Here is a 13393-nt window from a genome sequence, read left to right as displayed (position 1 = left end):
TAGTATGTTGTACGTTTAATTCAGACTCACCAAGCACAGTGAGGCGGGCAGGACGGGATCTCATGGCAGCCTGGACGGCCTGGCACTCAAACACAGCATCATCCATCAGCTCCACACGCTGGATTCGCAAATGATGCTCTCCGGAGCCGTGGTCTCCAATCACTGTGTAACGGGGATAGCCTGCGGCACAAACGTATTTGTTCAATTTAATCAGACTTTAAGTCAAATACATGAAGGCATTTGTCAGCCCTAATTCAAGTAAGTTGCTGCATCTGAAAAGAAAATGTTATGGCAGCCACAGAAATGGAGATTATAGAGATTGGATTGCTCACTTCATATGTTTGTAACAATGCATCTTTACTGCAACCACAAATAGTTTAATTCCAGTTGCTTACACAGTCAAATGATTTGTAGTTTAATAATGCAGGAAAGTCTGGCAATAACCATGAGACATACATTTTAGAGTTATACCCTTAGCTAACATTGAAATATGCATTGAAAGTGCTTCCCTCAATTGGGGTGAATAATCAGTAGAAAGAGTGTGTTGACAAGGAAGTTGGTTCTTTTTAATACTCTGGGATCGCTTGAACCCTCAGATCTATTTCCTTTTCTTTTCACTCCATTTTTGTTATTATTAGAGGATGCTAAATGTGGAATGATATCCTACATGCCCACACACTCAAAACATGTGTCGAGTACTATAAATAAAAAACATAAATAAGCATAAATAAATGATAACAAACATTAAACTCCCATAGGTTTAAACATAGGTAACTTCGCCACTACTTTATCTGGCTCACACAGCTGCAAACCATAGTATGTGTAACCCTTGTGTCTGCGTTTCTCAAGTTTGGATTTACAGCAGGTGTTATTATATTCACCGTGAGTGTGTTGTATGGGTAGTCACGTCAATATCGATAACATCTCGCACTGACAGGGTACATATCTTTGTGCATAATTAGAATTGGATTGGTTGAATTTTGTGAGCAACCTGAGGTAAGCCGCCACACATATTTCTGACTTCCTTTCCAAAAGGTCTACAAGTATGAATACGACAAATGTTGCAGGAAATGTTGACTTTTCAGTAACTGTTACCTGATAACTTGCATACACAACAACAATCCCAAAACACCTCTGTACGTCACTCTAAATAATTGACAGTCTGGGGTTATGTTACAGTGCAAAACAGTCCAGGAATTCTTATATCTTGGCAACAAGTCCTTGAATTGTTCTATTGCAAAAGACATTGTCTGTTCAAAGTCCAATTACTGATGGTTGGGCCACTGTATCCAGTTGTCTTTAATAGAGCATGAAGTGGGCTTCATTTTATGCCGGTGCAGTGAGTTATAGCCGATTAGCCCACTCTCTGTATTTCACCCTCCTCGCGTTTAATCTTAAGGGTCCATACACTAGGAGTGCCAAGGACAAAGGATTAAACATTAAAGCTGAGGATAATATAACAAAAGCAAGGCAAAAAATAAATAAATAAATAAAATGTGCACCAGAAATGTTGGGAATGTGAGACTGAAGGTGATAATGACTTCTATCCTTAAAATATTTTTTTGTGACCATGTGTCCTACACTGAGTAGGATAGCCACGTCACTTTAAAGACGGTTGTAAAAGTAAAAGGGTTTAATATAGAGCCATCACATTTAAAAGCTTCAATTAATAATATTAATAATCATTGACTGGGTAAGACACATTCCTTTTGCATGTGAAGAAGGCCTGAAATAGCAGATGAATCATTATGCGCGCAAGGTCACCCAGAAAAACATCGAGCTTCAGTTTTACTGCATGTTCAGTGACAAGATTCAAAGCTATGATGACATTGTGGCTCACAAGGGTAATGATCACAATGCTATACCTTTAGTTGACTGAAGTTCACCTAGAGACCATATACTGTACAGTAGGTACCGCATTTTGATAACAATAGTGACTTAAAAATGTGTTTTATTTATTTAAATTACATCAAGCAATGGGGGGTTATTTGACCCAACCAGCTACAATCAAACCTAAAGTCTCGAACACCTTAAAGGTCATAAACTTTGGAGAAATAGGGTTTAAATATTTAACAACCTTTTGAATTTCAGACTGTTGTATTGCATGACATACGACATGAGACCTCAGCCTATCTTACTAAACCTCGGTTGACACATCTTAAAATATAACATTTTCTGCATTTTTAATTTGTAGGCTTTTTTTCCATTAATTTCTACTTTTTTAATTGCAATATATATATATATATATATATATATATATATATATATATATATATATATATATATATATATATATATATATATATATTTATTATTATTATTATTTCCCCCCCTCTTAGTGTCTTACAAAGTTCAAAGTCTGACCCACACTTACACTTACAAGAGAAAGGAGCTAGTTTACAAAAGAGAACTAGTCTTGTTATTTGGAAGTACTAGTGGTTTGCAGTATCAGACATTGAGCATAAACCTATTTGCTGAAAAGTATGTTCAAAAGCTGTTGTAACCAAAGCGAGTAGCACAATCAAATTATTTAAACCTTTGAAAAAGAGACATGCAGCTTGCTGTGCGCAACTTGGGAGAACACGGAAGGGGGGCCTGAAAACTCCCGCTAGAAAACAGACCGGAGCAGAATCATTTTCACGTTTTCCATATGAAAAGAAGTGAAACGTCTTATAGGTAGCCAAATGGAGACCTAGAAAGGGCTAGAAAGTAAGTGGTACTTTACCAGACATAAAGGGAAAAAGTAGCTAGCGAGTAGCATTGCGATGACTGTCACACTCACTCCATCCTTGACCCAGAAGTCCATCCAGAGATATACGTACAATATCTATATGGCGGGTAAGCAGCGAAAATTTACTGTACTATATATACATTTGTAACATTAGACATTACATATCATTTGGAGCGAAAGTACTGTGGTGATGGGTTGATGTAATTCCCCCATAAAACCAAGGGCCGGTTAATATGTGCCACACGTTAGTTTTTGTCATGCCGTACTATGTACGGTTGAACGCATAATTTTTTACATGACATTTTATATATATTTTTTTTTTTCTAACTTCGGAGATGTGCTCTGTGAAGTGGCAGTACAAGAAATAAAAATTTGCCACCTAGTAAACTAAGACACTAAATCAGATGCGGTAGCAACAGATATGATATATGATATGATATGATATGATATAGCGCCGCCCACAAGGACGTCATGATTCTCAGGTGAACGGGGAAAATTCTACTATTTTAAATTAGTAACATTATAATGCACTCTATCGACTTTTGATGATTTTTGTGTGTGAGGGGGGTGTACACTTCTTGTACTGTACTTGTATGACTAAAGATTATTAAACCGTTCCATATAACATTAACTGTACAATTTATTTATTTTTTGATGGTGAGAATTTGACATGTTTTTTAAAATTTGTATATCTATTTAAATATTATTATTTTGTACATGTTTTGGAATGAGAGCAAATTAAAAGTGGACCAGTTTCACAGGACAGATTGCGCACAATCTTGGATGTTCCACTGTAATTTGGCCAATCATTTAATCTGTGCCTGTAGCAATCGAACATTTCTGCATTCTAGTCTAATCTCTCTGACTGGCCCCAAAAGGAAGATTAATTTGAATTTTATGTAAAAAGTGCAATGTTGTTATTTTTGTCCCATCTAGGCAACACGATCAAAAATGTTGTGAGTAATGGTAGGACTAAAATTGTCCTGCTGCACGAGGTGAAGGATGATGATGTACATGTGATGTGTTTGTACATAGGGACATTGATCTTCTTGGTCAGCGAAATTTCAGTCGTAATGTGGTACCCAAACCAAACAATGTAAAATAGGCCCATTAAGGAGTAATGAATCCATTAAGGGGGAATGGATTTGTCTTGAGGCTAGATCAATGATATATATACACATGTGTGTGTGTGTGTGTGGGGGGGGGGGGGGGGGGGGTGCGTGCATGAGTGCGTACGTGGGTGGGTGTGTGTGGGTGTGTGTGCGTGTTTGAGGCATGGCTTTCACCTACAACATGTTTCACACAATGTAACCACAAGTGGATAGAAACAGGTTGGGTTCAGGTGACTGGTGCACGAAGCGCTCAAATGAAAGGAAGCAGAACAAACACACACACACGTGTGCACATACGCAGACAAACATATGCACTTTGACTCACTAATAAGGTCCACCAACTGTCGCATTCTCATACCAAGTGCTTCTGTTTATGACTTGCATATATGGCCAGTCCAATGCACATCAGGCACACAAACACTTAATTCTCTATGTTTTACCATGTGTCCAACAAATAATTAATTTGGTGCTTCTTTTTTTTAAAGCCACAATCATCATACAAAGGAGATGCGTGCTATTTCATGCATATTTATGACAGTGATTGGTATTTTCTGAGGGTCTACTTCACTTCCTACTTCACCAGCATGACAAATAGGATATAGAAAATTCTGAGTTATCGTTTGCTTTTGTGTTGTTTATGTTGAGTGCTGCACCGTGACGGTTTCTGTCATTTTAATCACCGTAACCCATGAATGGCGGCTGGTCCCAGACGGAGCACACCAGTGCACACGCTGCCTCTGTCGCTGAATAGCCAAGCAGATGTATATCATTAAAATGCTGCACGCAACATTTGATTTGCCACACTTTTTATGTATATACAGCTGTCGCTTTCTTTTCACTGTGTACATCCTGCATCGCATGTACCGTCACCATTTTACTACAGCATGCCTTGAATGTCTATGTAGGCAGGAGTGATAAAAAGGACAGCTGCGGTGCTCTTTATTTCGAGAAAGCGTCATCCGCCTGAATACAAGGCGCCCAATCTGTATCATAGTGTATTTTGGGAGAGCTATCTTCTTCAGGCAGGCAGTGCTTTTACCCTATACAAGACCTTGTCAATTTTACTGGGGTGATAAAAGAAATATCACTCTGCATTTGCATCATACTGGAAACATGAAAAAATCGGCCATTTCGAAATTACTATTTTTTTTCCCCTCCAGGACCGTCAATCATTAGATATACACTTTAGGACTGATCTCACTGGCGGAGATGTTGCCACAACTGGTGAGTCGAAGTGACTTGGCGATTCAGGAAACCAATATTTTTTCTGCCGCTCTCACCAGAGGCGACCTCTTGCCGAAACTAATTAGGCCCCAAAGTCTCCGCGTCGTCACGGCGATGAAGGTGTCTTGATTATATAGGCAAGCTCCATCAGGTGGGCTCTCAGTCACGTGGTCTAGTGCAGTGATTCTCAACTGGTGGGTTGGGTCGGGAGTCGAGACCCAAAAGTGAAGAAATTTCATGTATTCTTATTTAGATTTTTCTACTACAGCACAGAGGCATACCAAGTACCCACATGGAACATATTAGGTACAGGAAATGTAGTTCCCTCACACTTTAGAAGTAAAGAACAATTAAGAAAATGTTTTGGTTTAAAATAGCCACTGACAACACGTGTACTGTATACAGTCAGCCAAAAATACAATGTATATACACATCAGCAAAAGGAAAAATGCATAAATATTTAATACCAAATATATTCAGACATCATGAGAGCATAGTGTGGTATGATGCTTTTTTCTTTTAACAAGACGGTGCACCATTACACTACCACCAAGATGTGCAAGCTTATCTGGATGAAAATTTGCAAGGACACTGGCTAGGACAAAGAGGGGCAGTCAGTTTTCCCGCACATTCTCCTGATTTAACACCTGCAGACTTTTACCTATGGGGGACTCTAAAGGATGTTGTGTATCGCAGGAAACCGACTACATTTTTTTGGCCCTTAGAGAAGAAAATGCATGTGCAGCAATCCCATTGGGCACTTTGGCCAACGTTACCCAAGTGGTAGTTTGCCATACACATACAGTCCCCTCCAAAGGTATTAGAACAGCAAGATCAATTATTTTGTTTTTATTTTGTTTTTGTGGTATACTGAAGACATTTGGGTTTCAGATGAAAGGTGAAAAAATCTTATTTACATCTCGATGTGTTAAACAACCTAGGACAGAGCACATTTTGTTTGAACCCACCCAATTTTCAAGTGAACAAAAGTATTGGAACATGGTACTAATGGGTGTTTGTACTTACTCAGGTGGTGCCTTTTAGATTGATTGCTTAAATATTAGATAGTATTATTGATTGATTGATTGATTCATTCATCTTCCGTTACGCTTATCCTCACTAGGGTCGCGGGCGTGCTGTAGCCTATCCCAGCTATCTTCGGGCGAGAGGCGGGGTACACCCGAACTGGACGCCAGCCAATCGCAGGGCACACATAAACAAACAACCGTTCACATTCACACCTAAGGGCAATTTAGATTCTTCAATCAACCTACCATGCATGTTTTTGGGATGTGGGAGGAAACCGGAGTACCCGGAGAAAACCCACACAGGCACGAGGAAAACATGCAAACTCCACACAGGCCGGGCCGGGATTTGAACCCTTGTCCTCAGAACTGTGAGGCGGATGTGCTAACCAGTGGTCAACCGTGCCGCCGCTTTGGGTTTATAAATATATAAATATATCCCCGCAGTTAGCTGGGATAGGCTCCAGCATACCCATGACCCTAGTGAGGATAAGCAGTCCAGAAAATGGATGGAGAGGTGTGTGTGTGCGTGTGTATAAATATATATATATATATATATATATATATATATATATATATATATATATATATATATATATATATATACACACACACACACATACACATTCATGCATAGATCATTTTACTCTTCAAACTATGGTCCCGTTCATCTGGCTTGAATCCAAAATGGTCCCACATCGTTGTGGTGGTGTTAAGCTTTGTAACTAACTCTAATTATGCCGCTCAACTTTCTGTAACTGTGAAGCTACTGGCTCGCCATCAGAAAATGTAGCTTTGAGGACTCTAACGATGATAGTGTTTACATTTAAAAAGCACGCACACGCGCGTGCACACACGTGCACGCACACAGGTACGGATATGGCCAAGCAGAGGGAGGGTGGGAGGTTCCTGTCCCGCCCCTCACTATCTCTGATTTGTTTAGAGACCAGATGGGTTTTATGTGTCTGCTTTTAAAGTCACATTTCTTCCTCAAATGGCTGGGCGTACCGGTGGACCCTCTCTCTCTCTCTCTCTCTCTCTCTCTCTCTCTCTCTCTCTCTCTCTCTCTCTGTCTCGCTCTCTCTCTCTCTATCTCTCTCTCTTTTTATTTATTTATTTATGTTGTAAGGTGTGCACACGCGTCAAAGGACAGAAAAATATGTGTTCCTTACCGGAGAGGTCCCTTCCAACACCGAGTGCCAGGCCATCTTTGATCCACAGGACAACGCCATGGTAGCCAGGGATGGAACATGGTAAGGTCACAGGTTGGCCAGCCACCACCACTAAGTCCTGTGGCTGCTGGGAAAACATGGACTCTACACCTGCAGGGACAATTAGGAAGATAGAACAGTTAGGCTGGGAAATCATTTTACCATCTTCAGATCGAAAGTTTTTACTTTTTTTTACAGTTTTTTCCAAAAGCCTGTTGTCGATGGCTAATGTGGAGCATGAAGGGAACTGAATGGGGAACTGCACCATACATCAGTTTCTACCAATTCCACACACATCTCTTGTCAACCACATGTTACAAGAACTCTTAAGGGTGAGCTACAAATATGATCTGTTATTCATGATGAAAAGACAAAATACAAGCATCCAAGGTGTCAGCATGATGTCAGGACTGAAGTGCAGACTCAGAGACAGCTGTTCCACCTCAAATTAGTTCATTTATGACGGATGTTCCCATACAGCCGGGCTGGGCTGTATGAGAACATCAACAGATAACACCATCTCGTCTGCCAACAGTCCTTCAGCGGCATACATTAACACGAGATAGCATCCATGTATTCCAGCTGCTCAACTGCTATTAGCTGCACTCTTCTGCTCTGTGTTCAGGCAGAAAGTGGTGTGCAAGTGACCTCCATTAGAGGAAGAGGGTTTGCTAATGGGGACTGGCATGATGAAGAGGAGAAGTAACAATAGAGAGTGGTGGTATTATAAATAACTTGTCTATCAAAACAATGCCCAGTCATGCTTAGACCACCAAGGTCTGAAATTAATAATTTCCTTACTTTGTGTAAGTTATTTTCTAAGCTTTTCTAAGCCTGAATTATTTTTAAACAACTTAAAAATCTCTGTTACATTCAACACAAACAGATGCCTAATAACAGCCACATTGTAATAAGCTAGAATGGGCCCACGTGCATACATATTTATTTTTTTAGATAATGATATACAAATAAAGGATAAAAGACAAAAACCTGAGGAGTGAATTATCATTATTACATCAAAAAACCAGAGCGTTTGTTCTTACACCTTTATCTCTTTGTAGGTATGATTTATTCCGTGTTACAGTAAATTGCTCATCATATTGCAGAAAAGATAACTGATTACATTTGTCGTTCCATTTCAAAACCCCTCTGGGGAAAAAGTGTTGACATGCAAGAGTTTTAACATCCTCACACAATTGAGTTGTTTGTCAGGCATTCCCCACACATACAGTATAGACCTTATTGGAAGAAGATGTAGCTCCAGAAAATACATTGGGCCATACCTAAGATTATATAATGTACTTTTCATTATACTATGAACATGGTATGTTGTGAATGACCATGACTTATAGCAAAGTGAGATGCAATCTGACAATATGGAGTGTTCTTCAACCCTCTGCACTTATCTTACTGTCGCTACACTCTCCTAGCCACTCAGCACGGCAGCATTTGACGGAAGACACAAATTTAAAACATGATCAATTTTAACTGATGTTATCAAATACTGTGGCTCTGTTTGTACTTCACCTTATTTAGAGTCACTTGCCTTTGCCTTGGCGGCACGGTGACTGACTGGTTAGAGCGTCAGCCTCACAGTTCTGAGGACCGGGGTTCAATCCCCGGCCCCGCCTGTGTGGAGTTTGCATGTTCTCCCCGTGCCTGCGTGGGTTTTCTCCGGGTACTCCGGTTTCCTCCCAAAAACATGCATTAATTGGAGACTCTAAATTGCCCGTAGGTGTGACTGTGAGTGCGAATGGTTGTTTGTTTGTATGTGCCCTGCGATTGGCTGGCAACCAGTTCAGGATGTACCACGCCTCCTGCCCGATGATAGCTGGGATAGGCTCCAGCACGCCCGCGACCCTCGTGAGGAGAAGAGAGTCAGAAAATGGATGGATGGATGGATGCCTTTGCCCTCCCTTTGGCTGGAGTGAACCAGACTGTAACCTCATCCCCTTTCTGAATATGCAATGCATTTTTAGTTTGACATGTTTAAAGAGGTCTCAACGTGCACTCAAGGTACCCCATGAGAAGATTTTAGAATAACCCAGTTATAAAAACTATCAGTCTCTATACAAAGCAGTACATCTAGACCCAAGACCTGCTCCTCCTCAAGTATCAAGGCATTAAAAACCAAGATTAATCTTTTCCCAATGAGCCAATTTGGTCTTATTATGGTTACAGTAGCATTAATTGGAGACTCTAAATTGCCCGTAGGCATGACTGTGAGTGCGAATGGTTGTTGGTTTGTATGTGCCCTGCGATTGGCTGGCAACCAGTTCAGGGTGTACCCCGCCTCCTGCCCGATGACAGCTGGGATAGGCTCCAGCACGCCCGCTACCCTAGTGAGGAGAAGCGGCTCAGAAAATGGATGGATGGATAGCTTGGATTTGGCATTAGGAAGTGATAACTAAAAGACACAGCCATTTACCTGGAAAGGAAGGTCTAACAAGCTGATTTAAATTATGCAGCATTATGCATTATGGAAAATTTTACTGGGCAAGGAATCATACCTGGTAACTTAAGTTGGTGGTCAAAATAAACCCTGCACACCTCACTATTGCCGTTTTTCTCACTGCACAGTACCAGCTTGATTCAGATCCACCCGCTTCAAAACTGTACAACAGGAAACTGATAAATAAATGCTAAGTAAACTCAGCAAGGGTTTACTTCTCCCATTTTTTATTGAATTGGTATGCTTAGATCCCCTGTTATACTAGAGTTATTACCCGTTAGCATTTTTTGTTTTTGTTTTTTTTGTTTTGTTAAACCCGTTAAGTTTGTCAAAAGTGAGCTGTGGCAAGCAGATTAGATTCCATGCAAGGATCTTAAGATGTAGAACTGCAACCCTGGCCAAAATGTGTCGAATGGAATATAATGATGAAAGTAAAAGCAAAGTCAAGAAAAAAATATTGCGGGGGCCAATAATTGCTCTGTTGGTGCATTCTGCGACCTTAAAGTCAAACAATAATTGATTTCAAGAAATTTCTAAGATTTCCAATATTGGCAGAAACCAAAAGGCTTCCAATAATCAGACTAAGTAGGGCAAGTCCCCCCCCACCCCCCACCCCTTAAACTAGTACACATTTTATTCTCTTGAAGCCATATTTAGAAAGCTGAATGGACATTGAGGCCTACTGATTAAACTGGAATTAAAAAAAAAAATTGTCACCCCCTGACTAAATGGTCCATAGTGCCCTTTATGTGTATCAGTAAGAGAGAGACTCAAGTTGCATTTTTCTTGAACACCCCGCTTCTCTTCAACAGATTTGTCTTCAGTGGATGACACCAGCAGACGAATGGAGTGATGAGCTGAGGGGGCTGGGGTTTACATTAAGGTGTTACATTCATTCCTCTGTGAATCGTATACGTCTCTGTCACATCTTTTAGATTTATCTGCAGTTGGGGTGTTGGGAACCTCAAGCACCCAATCTAGCAAGCTCCCTGTAAAGTGTGACAGGGAGCAGAGACAATCTCGATCCTCCATGTGTATAATTTAAAAAAATTACATTCAACATAACAGGCCTGATTCTAAATTCATCAACATACATCTAGCTTCATAGCTGAGCTTAACAGCAGACCATGGGTCAAGATCCAATTCTTTTTATTCTTACCCCTAAACAGAACAAAATGCCGGAAATTGACATTTCTTGAGAACCAAAACCCATTTTTGTTTTCTCATGTCTCAACTCTACTCAAACTTTGATAAAAATGCGTTAAGCACTTTCTGTCTGGAGAATATCACCCAAACGATAACTGTGTGTAGACCTCTGCCAAGGCTGAACAGTTCCAATTGGGATCAGCACCACACCATTCCCACCTCTATTAAAATACCTTTGTTTTTTTTACCCTTTGGTCATTCTCTACCATTAAACAAAGATTTGTCTACATCGGTTAAGTAATCTTGGAATTAACTTACTCACTAACAAAGTAAAATCAATGCAAAAAATAACCACAGAATTTTAGATGCCCATATACCACCCACAGTGAGGGGGGATTAGTGACACTATCAGATAAAGGTTTTCCTCAGCAATTTGGATTTGCTAAATGATGCATGTTTTTTCATATCTTTGATAGAGTTTATCCGCCATCATCAGACAGCTACCTTTTCCCATAAAAAAAACCCTAAAGATTTTAACAATCTGTCTTCCCAACCTTATTTTATTCATAAAGACAATCAAGGTCATAGCACTCACTTGCTCTTTTAGGAATTCACAGGCCAACATATGCAGAACATTTCAAAAATGGATGTGATGTATCAGTAGATGCAGATTAAATCTTCAAAGATTAGAAAATATTCTGCAAACAATCAGACAGCAGCAGATTGACACAACCCTTATATCAAAGATTTAATACAGAAATGTTGACGAACATAAACAGCTAAGGTTATTATCAGGACAGATTATGATTTTCTCAAAGTTTGTTTATAATTACAATTATTAAAAAAGCCACAAAACTATTTGTGCTAGCGCTGCCCGTCCAACAGCAAACAGCAAAACGACAACAACAACAACAGACAGCACTTCACCACCAAGCCAAGTCTTAAAATACATAATATTGCTTTGGAGATGTAATTACGTCACTCATTTGCCTTGCTTCATTTTGAAATAATTCAATATATTTGGTTTATTACTGGCAAAAATGATTTACCAATTTCCTTTTAGGTTTGAATAAGGTCGCAGGCAGTTTTTCAATAGATCTAAGCCTCCATCCATCCATTTTCCATACCGGTAATCCTAGGGTCGGGGGCGTGCTGGAGCATACCCCAGCTGACTCTGCGTACACCCTGAACTGGTCGCCAGCCACTCACAGTAGATATGAGCAGCTTTAGCCATTGCATTAGTTTTTGCTTTTTGATTAACTCATATGTAACAGTGACAAGTGACAAGTTATCCTTCTGATACAGTAAGAAATGACAAGCAGTTCATTGCATCAATTAAATGCTAAATTAAATATCTAGAGAACAGTAATCAAGTAGCTGTAATTTTGCTTTTTTTTTACTCTGTCTGCAGCCAGTTGGGCTTTACAAATGAGTATCTGGTCTCAATTGCCTTACCTGGACAAATAAAGGTTAAATAAAAATGAAATAATCATCCAAAGGAATATTCTGGCATATTTGATTGATTTAGTCCAGGTAGGGATTTTTTTTATTATGACTATTATTTATTTAATCAGGCCCTTTATTACTATAATTTATTTAATCAGGCCCTGTACGCACATATACACTGCCATCTAATCAGATGATCCAAATTGGATTTATTAAATGTTAAATCAAGGGCAAACAACTTTGGCTAGGTTCACACTGTAGGTTACTGTAATTTCTTTCTCTTTTTTTTGCCCATGTCAAATATATCATATCTTTCATGTCAATGTGAAAAGTAAAATTGCATTTTTTTTTTCAAATCCGACCCAGAGCTCTTTTATATGTGGATATAAATCGGATATGTATCTGATGCAAATGCAGTATGGACACTAAGGTTGCATTCATCCAACATATACGTCATCAAAAGGCGACAAACGTCACATTTTTTCAACAAAAAAGACAAGCACGAAAAGCAATGGCGGACGAAGGAACAGAAAACAGTGCCGAAAGGAAGATGCTTTAGAATTGATAAATATACAACCCCAATTCCAATGAAGTTGGGATGTTGTGTTAAACATGAATAAAAAACAGGATGAAACCTACAGGTAAACAGGTTAATTGGGAACAGGTGGGTGCCATGATTGAGTATAAAAGGAGCTTCCCTGAATTGTCATTCACAAGCAAAGATGGGGAGAGGTTCACCTCTTTGTGAACAAGTGCGTGAGAAAAGTTTAAGGTCAGTTTAAGGACAATGTTCCTCAATGTACAATTGCAAGGAATTTAGGGTTTTCATCATCTACGGTCCATCATATCATCAAAAGGTTCAGAGAATCTGGAGAAATCACTGCATGTAAGTGGCAAGGCTGAAAACCAATATTGAATTCCTGTGACCTTCGATCCCTCAGGCGGCACTGCATCAAAAACCAACAACAATGTGTAAAGGATATCACCACATGGGCTCAGGAACACTTCAAAAAACCAATGTCAGTAAATACCGTAAATACTACTAC

General features: G+C 39.6%; 1 protein-coding gene across 9 annotated transcripts in view; it reads right to left on the bottom strand.

The window, feature by feature from the left end:
• The window catches only part of kirrel3b (kirre like nephrin family adhesion molecule 3b), a 204286-nt gene that overhangs the window by 70657 nt on the left and 120236 nt on the right, over nt 1-13393 (bottom strand). For all 9 annotated transcript variants that reach the window (XM_061681922.1, XM_061681921.1, XM_061681923.1 and 6 more), the window contains exons 3-4: nt 7265-7414; nt 31-180 (exon numbers count right to left, since the gene is read on the bottom strand). In XM_061681922.1, the coding sequence (XP_061537906.1) occupies nt 31-180; nt 7265-7414 (300 nt within the window). The remainder of the gene's footprint in view (nt 1-30; nt 181-7264; nt 7415-13393) is intronic.

This window comes from Phycodurus eques, chromosome 7 (genome assembly GCF_024500275.1).
Source record: "Phycodurus eques isolate BA_2022a chromosome 7, UOR_Pequ_1.1, whole genome shotgun sequence".
NCBI lineage: Eukaryota > Metazoa > Chordata > Actinopteri > Syngnathiformes > Syngnathidae > Phycodurus > Phycodurus eques.
Note: the sequence above shows the minus strand (reverse complement) of the source record. Positions and strands in the feature narration are given on the sequence as shown.